The sequence below is a fragment of the Salvelinus namaycush genome, chromosome 2, assembly GCF_016432855.1.
Source record: "Salvelinus namaycush isolate Seneca chromosome 2, SaNama_1.0, whole genome shotgun sequence".
In the NCBI taxonomy this organism is placed as follows: domain Eukaryota; kingdom Metazoa; phylum Chordata; class Actinopteri; order Salmoniformes; family Salmonidae; genus Salvelinus; species Salvelinus namaycush.
Window position 1 is genome coordinate 29,036,128 of NC_052308.1, and position 13,706 is coordinate 29,049,833.

General features: G+C 41.8%; 1 protein-coding gene and 1 pseudogene across 1 annotated transcript; both read left to right on the forward strand.

Moving 5' to 3' along the window:
* The first annotated feature begins 1 nt into the window (after position 1).
* LOC120061043 (tripartite motif-containing protein 16-like protein) lies at positions 2 to 6,713 on the forward strand. The gene is made up of 7 exons (XM_039010543.1): positions 2 to 2,158; positions 2,357 to 2,452; positions 3,003 to 3,236; positions 4,802 to 4,961; positions 5,051 to 5,110; positions 5,249 to 5,302; positions 5,723 to 6,713. Exons 1-7 carry the CDS (start codon positions 1,622 to 1,624, stop codon positions 6,271 to 6,273), a joined length of 1,692 nt encoding a protein of 563 aa, XP_038866471.1. The 5' UTR covers positions 2 to 1,621; the 3' UTR covers positions 6,274 to 6,713.
* Positions 6,714 to 7,473: 760 nt separating this feature from the next.
* On the forward strand, positions 7,474 to 12,088 carry LOC120021014 (annotated as a pseudogene).
* Positions 12,089 to 13,706: the final 1,618 nt, after the last annotated feature.

Consider the following 13,706-nt stretch of genomic DNA (forward strand, 5'->3'; position numbering starts at 1 on the left):
CCCAGTCTTCGCTTGAAGTTATTGATGGATGATGTTTGGCATTGTGAACATAAGAATTCCAGAGTATGGTACCTCTGTATCTGATAGAGAATTATCTGTGTGAGGCAGTGGGGAGGGTGAAGGTTATCGCAGTGTCTTGTGTTATATAGATGGATTTCCAGGGAGAATCCATTAACGGGTTTAGGTAAACTGTCTGGGAGGTATATGTAGATGAAAGTGCATAATTGGCGTACCTTAATGTCGTAAATAGACAAGATATTGAGTTTCTTAAACAAAGGTGAAAATGTATTTTGTATGATGAGTAATTTGTGTAGGTACGAGGCATATGTACCGGCCCAGATTTTTTTTTTACCGTAATGAGATATGGGTCAATTAAGCTACAGTATAGAGTTAGGAAGCAAGCCTGATGAACCAAACCATGTTTTTCTACGATTTTAGAAAAACATGGTAGTGCAGATATTGGGTGATGAATTGTAAAATATCTTGGATCCCCAGATTTATACAGAGGGGGATAACTTTGGCAATTACATTTTTTTAGGAACACTACCAGTTTGCATTGATTTTGTGAAGATATACCTTAGAGGCTCAGTAATCGAGGAAGACACTGATTTCACCAGAGCGGCAGCAATCTCATAACCTGCTGCTGATATCTTTGTTACCAATTACCTCCATTACAGCAGAAGGATCAAACTTGAGAAGGGAAATACCACTTCATGTAATCCAAGTGATTTCCATCAATTTTCTAAATTGTATTTGACAGAGAGGAACCCACATTCACAAAAACGTATTAAATTCACATGAAAAAACATCAGAATCACTATAGGTATTATTTCCAACAATAAATTGAGATGGAGTAGTTCTAGATGCCATTTTCTTATTCAATAGTTGATTGATTTTCAAAGTTGACTTTATTTTATTTAAGGATTCTTGAAATGTGTTAGTAAAATATATTTTGGGGGATATCTGAAGTAGGTGAGTAAATTTGATCTTATACTTTTTTACATTTGCAGAATTTAGGGGAGGGATTTGTGAGAAACGTTTTTATAGAACTTCTTTTTAACTGAGGATGTTTTGAGACCGGTTGTAAACCAATGTTTCCAGAACCCTTCTGCTGCTCTCTTACGTGGTTTAACTAAGGTGGTGAATTACAGAATTAAAAGATGTGAGAAAAGTCTGGCAAGCAGACTCCACATCAGCCTGATTATTATAATGGTTATTGAAGAGAGAATCTAACATGGAGAAATGTAATTGTGACATCGTATGACGTTAGGATGTTGGAAAAACCCTTATTTATCATGTCAATATGTTTAGCATTGTATGACTTTATAAATACTGTATTAAAATGATGCTCTCTTACTCTTTTTTTTTTTTTTCTTTATTTATACACAGTGATTTAACAGAATAAGGCTAAGCTTTTTGTCAATAAACATCTTGATTTACTTGCTCTTTCAGTACTCTTGAAGGTTTTGAAATCCTCCCCTTTGGCTTCAGTCCAGACTCACCACTCCCTCTCAGCTCTCACAAACATACCAGGAAACCACAAGGCGTGCCTATTCACAGAATCGAAACTTGTCTTCCTGGCGGAAAAGAAAGACCAGCATGTTATAGTTTGTTCTCAGATATGGCTGTGTCTCGCATATCTGTCAGGAAGCACCACCTCAGCTGTCCACTCTGCCAGGAGGTGCTCAGTAATCCAGCTGCTATTCCCTGTGGACACAGTTTCTGCATGATCTGCATCCAGGACTTCTGGGACAATGAAGAAAAGGGTGATCGTTTCTGCAGCTGCCCTGAATGCCAAGACTCCTTTCAGCCGAGGCCTATCCTGATCAAGAACATTGTTCTGGCTGAAATGGTGGAAGGAATGAAGAAGTCCAAGTGTGGAAATAATGTGGGTGCTGGAGGTAAGCACAGACCTGTTGAAGACGGTCAGGAGGCAGGGCCTTCGCCCAGTCATGCTCTGGGTTGGGCCAGACCCACGAAGATACCCAGAACCACTAGAGTCTCAGAGGCACTGAAGAGCAGAGTATGTCCTATACATGACAGACTGTTGGAGATTTACTGCTGTGATGATGATCAATGCATCTGCCCTCTATGCGCCCTGGTTGAGCATAAAGCACATAACAATTTGTTGGCGAAAGAGGGACGGAAAAGGAAGCAGGTACTGACCTTGATCTCAAATCTGGCGCTTCGAGTATCCCAAAGGTTATGTGTATAATTCACAGTTGATCCCTTAGTGATTCAATTCAAATAAGTACGTAAATAACACTTCATTACCATGTGCATTCCAGGATTTATGAGGTTGTTATTGGTTTGACCTTGTAAATATTTAATCTGCTGATAAATTTGCCCTCCACAGGAACAGCTCCAGGACATTAAGAAGGAATCCAAGCAGAGGATTGAAATGAGGGAACAGGAGCAGAAGGACCTAAGAGAGAACATAAAGAGGGTTAAGGTGGGTATACAGTAGATAAGACAAGGAAGTGAATATAGTTATTTACAATGCTCTCTGGACAAAACCAACTATAATAGTAACATAGCAGCAAGGCCACAGTCTCCTTCCTAACTCATGGGTGTGTACTGCCCCAGGTAGCCCACACTGACAGATTTTAATGCCCAATGTGTTTCAAAATTCTAAAGGCACATTTGAGCTACAGTGTCTTTGATGCAGGTGTATGGTAACAATTGAATAATATGAGAGAAAAAAAAGGAGAATCCTGCACGCTGCTCTTGCTAGTGTCACTGCTCTTTATTAAGCTTTACATATCGGCCTACAAGGACTTTGTCAGATATTGCTCCACCTACATCCGTTCAATGCACTGAAAGGGTTTGGAGTAATGTCAACATAAGGGTGCAAATTAAAAACACTCACAAAAGCTCTGACGAAGGCCTTGAGGCTGATATGTAATGCCAATGTGTTAACTTTATATGGCCTATTTAAAAACGTCCCGAAATTAAAAACAAACGTAAATCACTAAGTCTGTCCCTGACTGTATGTGTAACAGGAAGGTGGTAGGGCTGCTGAGGAGCACTGCGAGGGCGTCCTCTCTGGGCTGATCGACTCCCTCCAGAGGCACTACTCCACAGTGAGAGAGTTGATCTTGGCCCACGAGACAGCTGCAGTGGCTCAGGCTGAGAGCTCCCTGTGCAGCCTGGAGAAAGACATGGCTGCCCTGAAGAGGAGAGATGCTGAGCTGGAGCAGCTCTCACAGACAGATGATGATATCCACTTCCTCCAGGTATGGTTAGTTGTATCACAGGCAGTGGTGTGTATTCATGGATGCCAAGTTAAGCCAGGCTTCCTAAAAAATTTGACCAATAAAAAAACAAAATAATTAATCTTTCATCTCTGTGTGTAACAGTATTGCTTCCGTCCCTCTCCTCGCCCCTACCTGGGCTTGAACCAGGGACCCTCTGCACACATAGACAACAGCCACCCTCAAAGCATCGTTACCCATCGCTCCACAAAAGCTGCGGTCCTTGCAGAGCAAGGGGAACAACTACTTCAGGTCTCAGAGCGAGGGACGTCACCGATTGAAATGCTATTAGCGCGCACCACCGCTAACTAGCTAACCATTTCACATCGGTTACATGTGTTTCATAATTTTCCTTCAATTCGCAAGAGGCTGAATGTATCTCACAGGAGAAAGCATCGAGCGAAACAGCACCCCTCTGTGTCTTTATCTGATCCTACTATCTGACGCTGTCTGGTCCAATAGCCAATCAGCACTGAGCTCAACTGTGAGTGGTCCTGGCATACAAAAAAAAATGTGTCATGGGAACCTAGCTAGCTAGCTAAAATTGATTGGCCCTTTCCTAAATTAGCAATTTTTGGAGATAGTGATTTGGACTTGTAGTTTTAATTAATTCTCCCCACTGGCTAATGATTATAACATCCAACCATTAATTCATGAATGTTGTGCCCCTGGGCTGAGAGGATGGAAGTTCAATATGTAGCTTGATGTGGAAGGCTAAGGTTATAGCTAACGTTGCCCAGGAATGGAAGTTAGGCTGGCAAGCAAGCGTTTTAGCCAGGTAGCCTAGGACAACAAAAAATAACTCTGTGGTTCTAAATCAATAGTTATTTAGTGGTCCAAAATTTCGGAAACATTAACTTGCTTGACCATGCTGTAGGTCAAGTAACTTTCTTACATGCGATATGCTTTGTGGGCGTCACTGGACAGATGTTGCTCTCCAATTTTGTGATAAAACAAAGGTGTGGTTGAATTTATTATGCTTACTGTGTCTTCTTATTGACTCTGCTTTTTTATTATTATTAGATATATTTTTTTAACCTTTATTTAACTAGGCAAGTCAGTTAAGAACAAATTCTTATTTACAATGACGGCCAAAACCAGATGACGCTTGGCCAATTGTGCGCCGCCCTATGGGACTCCCAATCAATGCCGGTTGTGATACAACCTGGATTCGAACCAGGGTGTCTGTAGTGACGCCTCAAGCAATGAGATGCAGTGCCTGAGATCGCTGAGCCACTTTGGAGCCCTTTTAGGCCTATACAGTATATCACGGTCGCAAGGCATGTGAATTAGCAGGTTATAGAGCAAACAACGCAATTATCACAACACATGGGTTGCAATATGGCTTTGTTTTTTGGGGGGGGGCATGGCTTCCCCAGTGATTTTACCCACACACTGCTACTGATCACAGGCTGTAGTAGATAGATGTAGGATCTGGTTCTGAGGTTCACAAGTGTGTGTATGATGACATGGTGAATTTTCACAACTAATAATGATAACTCCTTCATTTTCATGTCTCTCTATCTCCCTCTCTATCATGAAAAAAGAGATTGCCCTCTTTCTCTAACCTCCCAGAGCCCCCTGACTTGTCCAGTGTCTTGACGGATCCACACCTCCCCTTTGAGGCCATAAGGAGTGCTGTCTCAGAGTTTGGGAATCGACTGGAGGCTTTCGCTGAGGAGGAAATCAGTACAGTGTCCCAAACTGGTCAGTTGAAGGGGGGTATACCACAGACAGACAGACAGACTGTAAATATACACTACATTTATAAAGGATTTTATGATCTGTCTCAACAGTGGCTAGAGATGGAGGTTCCCAGTCTCCAGACCATAGAGTCATACCTAAGCAGCTTCCAGGTGAATCTTATCTTTCTTTTTGTGTGTTATCCCGAGTGTTTCAGAAAATCAGTCACATTTTACTTGACCCTTAGTAATGAGAGTTTGTAATTAACAAGAACTTTAACCACAACTGAGCCTTTCTCCTGACCTACACAGTTATCAGTGCTGCACAGACCCTAGAGCCTACGACCAGAACAGAATTTCTACAGTGTGAGTCCTATGTTCTTTGTGTAACACATCAAAACTTCACTCAACCTGTACAACAGAAACATAGTAATAAAGATATTTTATTTTTAAATGGATCTGAACCAACCTCATGATAATGCTGTTTGAACATGATCATGTAGAGTTCAAAAAGTACTCGCACTCAAAACCATGGAGAGGAATAATATCCCAAGGAGACCGAGATGCAAAAATAATAGAATTCATTTAGACCATGTTCGAAAGAATACAGAAAGTGTAAGGTGCTAATATATATTTTTTTTAAGAAACAGAGCATACGTTTTGGCCTTATGTCTTCATCAAGGCCGAAACGTATGCCTTTCATTCTAGCCTGAGCGCCAACCCTCATACTGGCTTTCTATGAACATGGTCATGAACATCATTTTACGATCCTCTTTGATCCTTCAGATGCTTGTGAGCTCACCCTGGACCCCAACACTGCCCACAAGGACCTCTCCCTCTCAGAGGACGGCAGAATGGTGAGGTGGGATGCTAAAAAGCAGAAGGAGCCGGTCCAACCTCACTCTGAGAGGTTTAACTACCGTCGCCAGGTGCTGTGCAAGAAGGGGCTTGAAGCTGAGCGCTGCTACTGGGAGGTGGAGGTGGTGGGGAACAAGGCTGAGATTGCCCTGTCCTATTGGGGCATAGACAGAAAATCACTCTCTAAGACATCCGCTTTTGGGGCCAGTGACCAATCCTGGAGCCTTGACCGTTCTAAAGGCTATTCTGTGTGCCACAACAGTGAAGGTGTTGAACTCAGTGCAACCCCCAGCCAGTGCAGAATAGGGGTTTACCTGCAATTTAAGGAGGGCACCATAACATTTTATGAAGTCTCAGATAAGATGAAGTTACTCTACAAAACTAAGGAGTTCACATTCACTGAACCCCTCTACCCAGGGTTCTGGCTTGGGGAGGAGAGTTGCATCACACTATGTAATCTGAGGCATGAAAGATTCTAACCATGAGAGTAAAACTAGGACATAGAGATCGGGTTGCAAAAATCTGGTAACTTTCCCCAAATTCCCTGTTTGCCAGAAATCCAGGTTGGATAATTCCCAGAATCAGGAGGGAATAAGCAGGAAATCCACAATCCTCCAAACAGGATTTCTGGGAATCTTGGGAAAGTTACCAGATCTTTGCAAACCTATATAGAAAATAATACACTAGAAAGTGTAGACTGTGGATAGAAGTTCAAAATAAAGCTATATACATCATGGATAACAGTTAAAAGGCTTTAGATTGCTGTTAGGTTTTGGGGGATCTTATCTTGGTTTTATTAGCTTGTAAACCTCTAAAATCAGCTTGTACCCTCTTTACATTTGTAATATCGACATATTTGTAATATCTACTGAAACATTTTACATTTTTCATAACATTTTTATAAAAATAAAATCAAGCAAATTAAGTGCTAAAGTGTTGTTTTATATGTTGTTTATAACTTTTATGACAAACTTTTTCTGACTTTCACACTAGAGGGCAGTGTCATGTCCCTTATACAGCAGGATGACATGAGAGGATGGGGTCATTAGTCCAGTAGTTACTGCTTTACACTTGCACTTTTCAAAGATTTAAAGTTTAGTCAATGTTAAAGATCAAGGAACTTTAAAAGTTTTTTCAACCATTTGTGCTTTCATTTAATTTTAATATGAATTTTCCTATTATTATATACTGTTAATGCTTACAGTAAAGGTGAAAGTGACAGGAGTTGTTTACTGATGGAGAAACTGCCTTAAAACTGTCTTCCAATGGTTGTTCTTTGCCACGGATTTGTGTTTGGATGTCCTACTTATTTTGAAATCAAATCAAGTTGTATAGAAACTTGGTAATAGGCAAAAATGTGGCTGTACCCCTAACTGACAGAAGGAGTGGCACTTTGGAATGCAGACAGGGGCCTGCCTACAGGGTGGGCTACTGATAAATAAAAGGAAGGTTCAAGTTTTCTTCCCAAACTGAACTACCAAAAGAGAGAGCGGATAACCTGCCCCAATGTGTTTTTTCTTTACCCCTGGGCCTAAAAAACGTTTTGAATCTTCTCAACATTTTTGGTGCAAACGAGGACCGTAGGCTAAACAACATTCCTGGACGTGCTATTCTCTCCACTCCAAGTCCTGATCTGCTCAATGTGTGTGTCCTCTCAGGGCCATACGTTGACCCACGCCATGACCTCATCGAAAACATGTCTACGGGAAGACTGGGACAGAAAACAGGATGTCATGAAAAAGGTTGTGATCAATGTTGGTGGCATGCGTCATGAAACTTACATGGGCACTCTCAAGCTTGCCCGGTACCCGTTTAGCTAAACTGATGGACCATGACCTCACTGAATTCTTCTTCGACCGACATCCAGGTGTTTTCTCCAATGTTCTGAATTATTACAGAACCGGCAAGCTTCACTGTCCAACAGATGTCTGCGGTCCGCTTTTTGAAGAGGAGTTGGCTTTTTGGGAGGTCGACGAGGCAGCTGTGGAACCTTGTTGCTGGATAACATTCTGCCAACATAGGGATGCCGAAGAGGCCCTTGCAGCGTTCGGGCCATCTGACTCAAATGTGCGCCACAATGAAGAGTTTCCAGATCGATTCAATGTTGAAGACAACCCAACAAATTCTCAGAGCTGCTTCAGAAGGTGGAAACCAAAAATATGGGCTCTATTTGACAACCCATTCTCGTCTATGGTTGCCAAGGTGTGTATTATTTATTCTCTCCTACTGAAAAAAAAGCCACTTTGACCTCTTGTAGTTTTGATCCCCAATTCAAGAACAGACTATGGGAGGTGCACAGTACTACATAGAGCCATGGCTACAGGTAACTCTATTCCACATCAGGTAACTGATGCAAGCAGTAGAATCAGATTTTTTTATAAATACACCTTATAGAACAGCGGGGACTGGGAAAAGACACACACACAGGCACAGACACACATACACATGATAAGATGTGCACGTGCACATGTATGAAGGCAATTCTTAATACAATTCTAAACTTGCCTTGAGGCCACAGGTATGTGATGCCGCAGTCAGACGCACTTCCAAGCAACCACAGAACAGGGAATCCAAAACTCCAATAGTGTAAAAACAAACAAAGGGTAATTTCATAGGTTGTATTCCATCGATGAACAAAGTCAAAGCGATCAAATGTAAACTGTAAACAAAATATATAGACTAGCAGCAGCTTTCTTAGTTCCAAGTCGTAGCGTAGCGGTCAAGAAACTGTAAGGTACCGCCATACCTGAGGCCTAGTGGACCCATACTGCAAATAAACTAAATAGGTAAAGAAAAAGGGGGGTGTCCAGGAAAGGCTCCATAATACTTTTAAATACCCAAGATAATCATAATAGAAAACCAAAAACATGTTAAGACGTCTATAGAAAAGACAGAAATGCCAACAATGACAAGCCACCGGGGTCTGACAACTTGGATGGAAAATTACTGAGGATAATAGCGGACAATATTGCCACTCCTATTTGCCATAACTTCAATCTAAGCCTACTAGAAGGTGTGTGCCCTCAGGCCTGGAGGTCATTCCCCTACTTAAGAATAGTAAACCTCCCTTTACTGGTTCAAATAGCTGACCAATCAGCCTGTTACCAACCCTTAGTAAACTTTTGGAAAAAACAAGCACGGCACTTACACCGACTAATGATTGGCTGAGAGAAATTGATCATTAAAAGACTGTGGGAGCTGTGTTGTTAGACTTCAGTGCGGCTTTTGACATTATCTGCTGACATACTCTGCTGCTGGAAAAACGTATGTGTTATGGCTTTACACCCCCTGCTATATTGTGGATAAAGAGTTACCAGTCTAACAGAACACAGAGGGTGTTCTTCAATGGAAGCCTCTCCAACATAATGGAATCTGCTGTCTAGGCCCCCCCCCCCCCCCCCCCCTTTAATCTTTACTAATGACAGGCTTTGAGTAAAGCCAGTGTGTCTATGTATGCGGATGACTCAACACTATACACGTCAGCTACTACAGCAAGTGAAATCACTGCAACACTTAACAAAGAGCTGCAGTTAGTTTTAGAATGGGTGGCAAGGATTACGTTAGTCCTAAATATTTCAAAAACTAAAAGTATTGTATTTGGGACAAATCAGTCACTAAACCCTGAACCTCAACTAAATATTGTCATAAATAATGTGGAAATTGAGCAAGTTGAGGTGACTAAACTGCTTGGAGTAACTCTGGATTGTAAACTGTCATGGTCAAAACATATTGATACAACAGTAGCTAAGATGGGGAGAAGTCTGTCCATAATAAAGCGTTGCTCTGCCTTCTTAACAACACTATCAACAAGGCAGGTCCTACATGCCCTAGTTTTGTCGCACCTGGACTACTGTTCAGTTGTGGTCAGCTGTCACAAAGAGGGAACTCCGAAAATTACAATTGGCTCAGAACGGGTCAGCACGGCTGGCCCCTAAATGTACACGGAGAGCTAACATTAATAATGTAAATCTCATGTCAATCTCTCATGGCTCAAAGTGGAGAAGAGATTGACTTCATCACTACTTGTTTTTATAAGTGTTGACAAGCTGAATGCACAGAGGTGTCTTTTTAAACTACTAGCATACTGCTCGGACACCAATGCATACCCCACAAGACATGCCACCAGAGGTCTCTTCACAATCCCCAAGTCCAGAACAGACTAAGGGAGGTGCATAGTACAATATAGAGCCATGACTACATGGAACTCTACTTCACATCAGGTAACTGATGCAAGCAGTAGAGAAAAAAAAAAGGATAAAAATAAACCTTATGGAACAGCGGGGACTGTGAAGAGACACACAGACACACGCACACACACACTAGCACACCCACGTACATTGCAATATTATTGTATGGTGGTACTATACATTTTGTATTGTAGATATGTCGTGGTATAAAAATGTTAGATGATGTACTGTTTTATCTTTTGTTTTATGTGTGATATAAGTGCCTTAATGTGTTTGAACCCCAGGAAGAGTAGCTTGGGGATCCCTAATAAATACAAATAAATACAAATACAACTCAAAATATATGTTTATACCACATTTCATTGCTGCCTTGCAGCAACACAATTCACTACACAAGTAATAAAAACAAATAAAACAAATACAAATTAAATAATAATAATCATAGACAGTGAATGACAATAATAACAACTAGTACAAAAGTAGTTGTATGAACCAACATTTTAAAGTAAGGAAAAGCAAGGCTAAACGGTGCATCTCAAGTTTTCTTTAAAAAATGTCCAATGTTTCTGCTACCCTCAGATTATCCAGTAGGCTGTTCCATAGGCTAGGACGGTAATAACTAAAAGCAGCCTCACCAGAAGTGTTGCCTCAGGGTGAATCTCAATTCTATTTTCTTGATTCCTTACATCCTCTTTCCTTGCCTCCTTAAAACATTACAGGAGAGGTTCACAGGGGACAAACCTCAGATATTCTGCTTTGAGAAGGAAATCAGGAGAGAGGATGTGAGGAATCAAGAAAATAAAATTGATTCACCCTCAGAGTCCCTTAAAAGGTTCAGTCATGTAACTCCCATCTAGTAATGTCACCCAAATGGAAGGTAACGTGGCTCCATAGGAAACAGCAGCCATGGGATTGAGTCAGTTTAGGAGACAACACACAAGCCTAACAATCTCACTGATCAACAGCCAATTTGATACCATTGTGTGTCCAACACACAAATCAAACCTAGAAATGAATAAATCAGACTTTCAACCTGGTTCATTATGTGTTGTTTGTTTCTTTAATCATTATGACATGACGTCAGATGATGCCCCTTGTCCTTTGCAGGTCATTACGTTTGTCTCCCTCTTCTTCATCCTCCTCTCCATCACAGCTTTCTGTCTGGAGACACATCAGAACTTCCACACGATGGAGAACCGCACAAAGCTAGTCATGGTGGGGAACCACACCGAAGAGGTGACCATACTATGAGATAGTGAACAATCCTGCTCTGACCATGGTGGAGGGCGTCTGTGTGGTGTGGTTCATCTTTGAGTTCCTTGTCCGTTTCACCTGCTGCCCCAACATGCTGGTGTTTGTAAAGAACATACTGAACATTATTGACTTTGTAGCCATCCTGCCCTTCTTCCTGGAGTTGTGGCTGAGCGGTAATGCCCTGGGCTTCCTGCGTGTGCTGCGCTTTGTGACGATCCTGAGGGTCTTTAAGCTGATACGCCACATGGTGGGCATACGTGTGTTAGTCTACACACTAAAGGCCAGCGTTCAAGAGTTCTGCCTCCTTGCTGTCTCCCTCACTATTGGAATCCTCATCTTCAGCACCCTGCTCTACTACGCAGAGCACCTAGAGGCTAACCATGATGAACATTATATCAGTAACATCCCCATAGGCTTCTGGTGGGCTGTGGTTACCATGACAATCATGGGCTATGCATGACCTATTCTGGTATGGTAATTGGAGCCCTATGTGCTCTGGCAGGCATTCTGACCATAGCCATGCCTGTCCCAGTCATAGTAAATAACTTCCGCCTGTACTACTCCCTGGCCATAGCCCAACAAAAGCTCCCAAAGAAGAAGAAGAGGCAACACCTGCCCTGTCTGGAGCACTCAGCCAGCCTTCTCCAAGAGGGGGGCAGCCAGAACGACGCCTGTTATCAGGAGAACAAGGAAAGGTCGTGTTCAGGTATTTCATATCATCAGTAGTATTTGTATATTTATATTATGTTATTATGTTAATATCCCTATTTTTGTTGCTCAGAAAACAAGCTCAACATTTATCTCTCTTTCCCTCTTAGAGTCCAATGTGCCTTTGATTGAATCCCAGGCTTAGTCTGGTTATGAGACCCTGGAGGTAAAGACTGAGTCCTGATTTTTCCATTACACCGGATTTGGACATTATAGCTATATTATAACATATTTAACAACATAAAATGTTACATTTTATCATCTTTAAGCAAACATGGGAAAGGACTACCTTGACTATTCAAGGTCCTATGTATTAAAGTTTCAGTCAAGTAATTTTCTTATACACATTATATGTCACATTAGTGTGAGAGTGTGATATCACCACAATATCTGTCTGTAATAATCATACACAACTCAAAAAGTTGTCTAATAAAATGTCTAATGCCTGTGTTCTGATGTGTGAAGCCTGAATGTGTTCAGATATTTGCCCTCTTGCACTATCAAATTCAATGGTCATTCATGGGCTTCCAATAAGTTCTTTAGCTGTTCTCTGCCCAAACATCTGTTGAGGCTACAGTGTGCGGAACGTGTGTCCTAGACAGGTTTAACCAACTATAGTTTTGGCAAGTCGGTTAGGACATCTACTTTGTGCTGGATACAAGTAATTTTTCCAACAATTGTTTACAGACAGATTATTTCACTTATAATTCACTGTGTCACAATTCAAGTGGGTCAGAAGTTGACTGTGCCTTTAAACAGCTTGGAAAATTCCTAGAAAACGATGTAATGGCTTTAGAAGCTTCTGATAGGCTAATTGACATCAATTGAGTCAATTGGAGGTGTACCTGTGGATGTATTTCAAGGCCTACCTTCAAACTCACTGCCTCTTTGCTTGACATCATGGGAAAATCAAAAGAAATCAGCCAAGACCTCCATAAATTGTAGACCTCCACAAGTCTGGTTCATCCTTGGAAGCAATTTCCAAACGCCTGAAGGTACCACGTTCATCTGTACGAACAATAGTACGCAAGTATAAGCACCATGGGACCACGCAGCCATCAAGAAGCCACTGCTCCAAAACCCGCCATAAAAAAGCCAGACTACGGTTTGCAACTGCACATGGGGACAAATATCGTACCTTTTGGAGAAATGTCCTCTGGTCTGATGAAACAACAATAGAACTGTTTGGCCATAATGACCATCGTTATGTTTGGAGGAAAAAAGGGGGATGCTTGCAAGCCGAAGAACACCATCCCAACCGTGAAGCACGGGGGTGGCAGAATCATGTTGTGGGGGTGCTTTGCTGCAGGAGGGATTGGTGCACTTCACAAAATAGATGGCATCGTGAGGAAATAAAATTATGTGGATATCTTGAAGCAACATCTCAAGACATCAGTCAGGAAGTTAAAGCTTGGTCGCAAATGGGTCTTCCAAATGGACAATGACCCCAAGCATACTTCCAAAGTTGTGGCAAAATGGCTTGAGGACAACAAAGCCAAGGTATTGAGTTGCCATCACAAAGCCCTGACCTCAATCCCATAGAAAATGTGTGGGCAGAACTGAAAAAGCGTGTGCGAGCAAGGAGGCCTACAAACCTGACTCAGTTACACCAGCTCTGTCAGGAATGGGCCAAAATTCACCCAACTTATTGTGGGAAGCTTGTGGAAGGCTACTGGAAACGTTTGACCCAAGTTAAACCATTTAAAGGCAATGCTACCAAATACTAATTGAGTGTATGTAAACTTCTGACCCACTGGGAATGT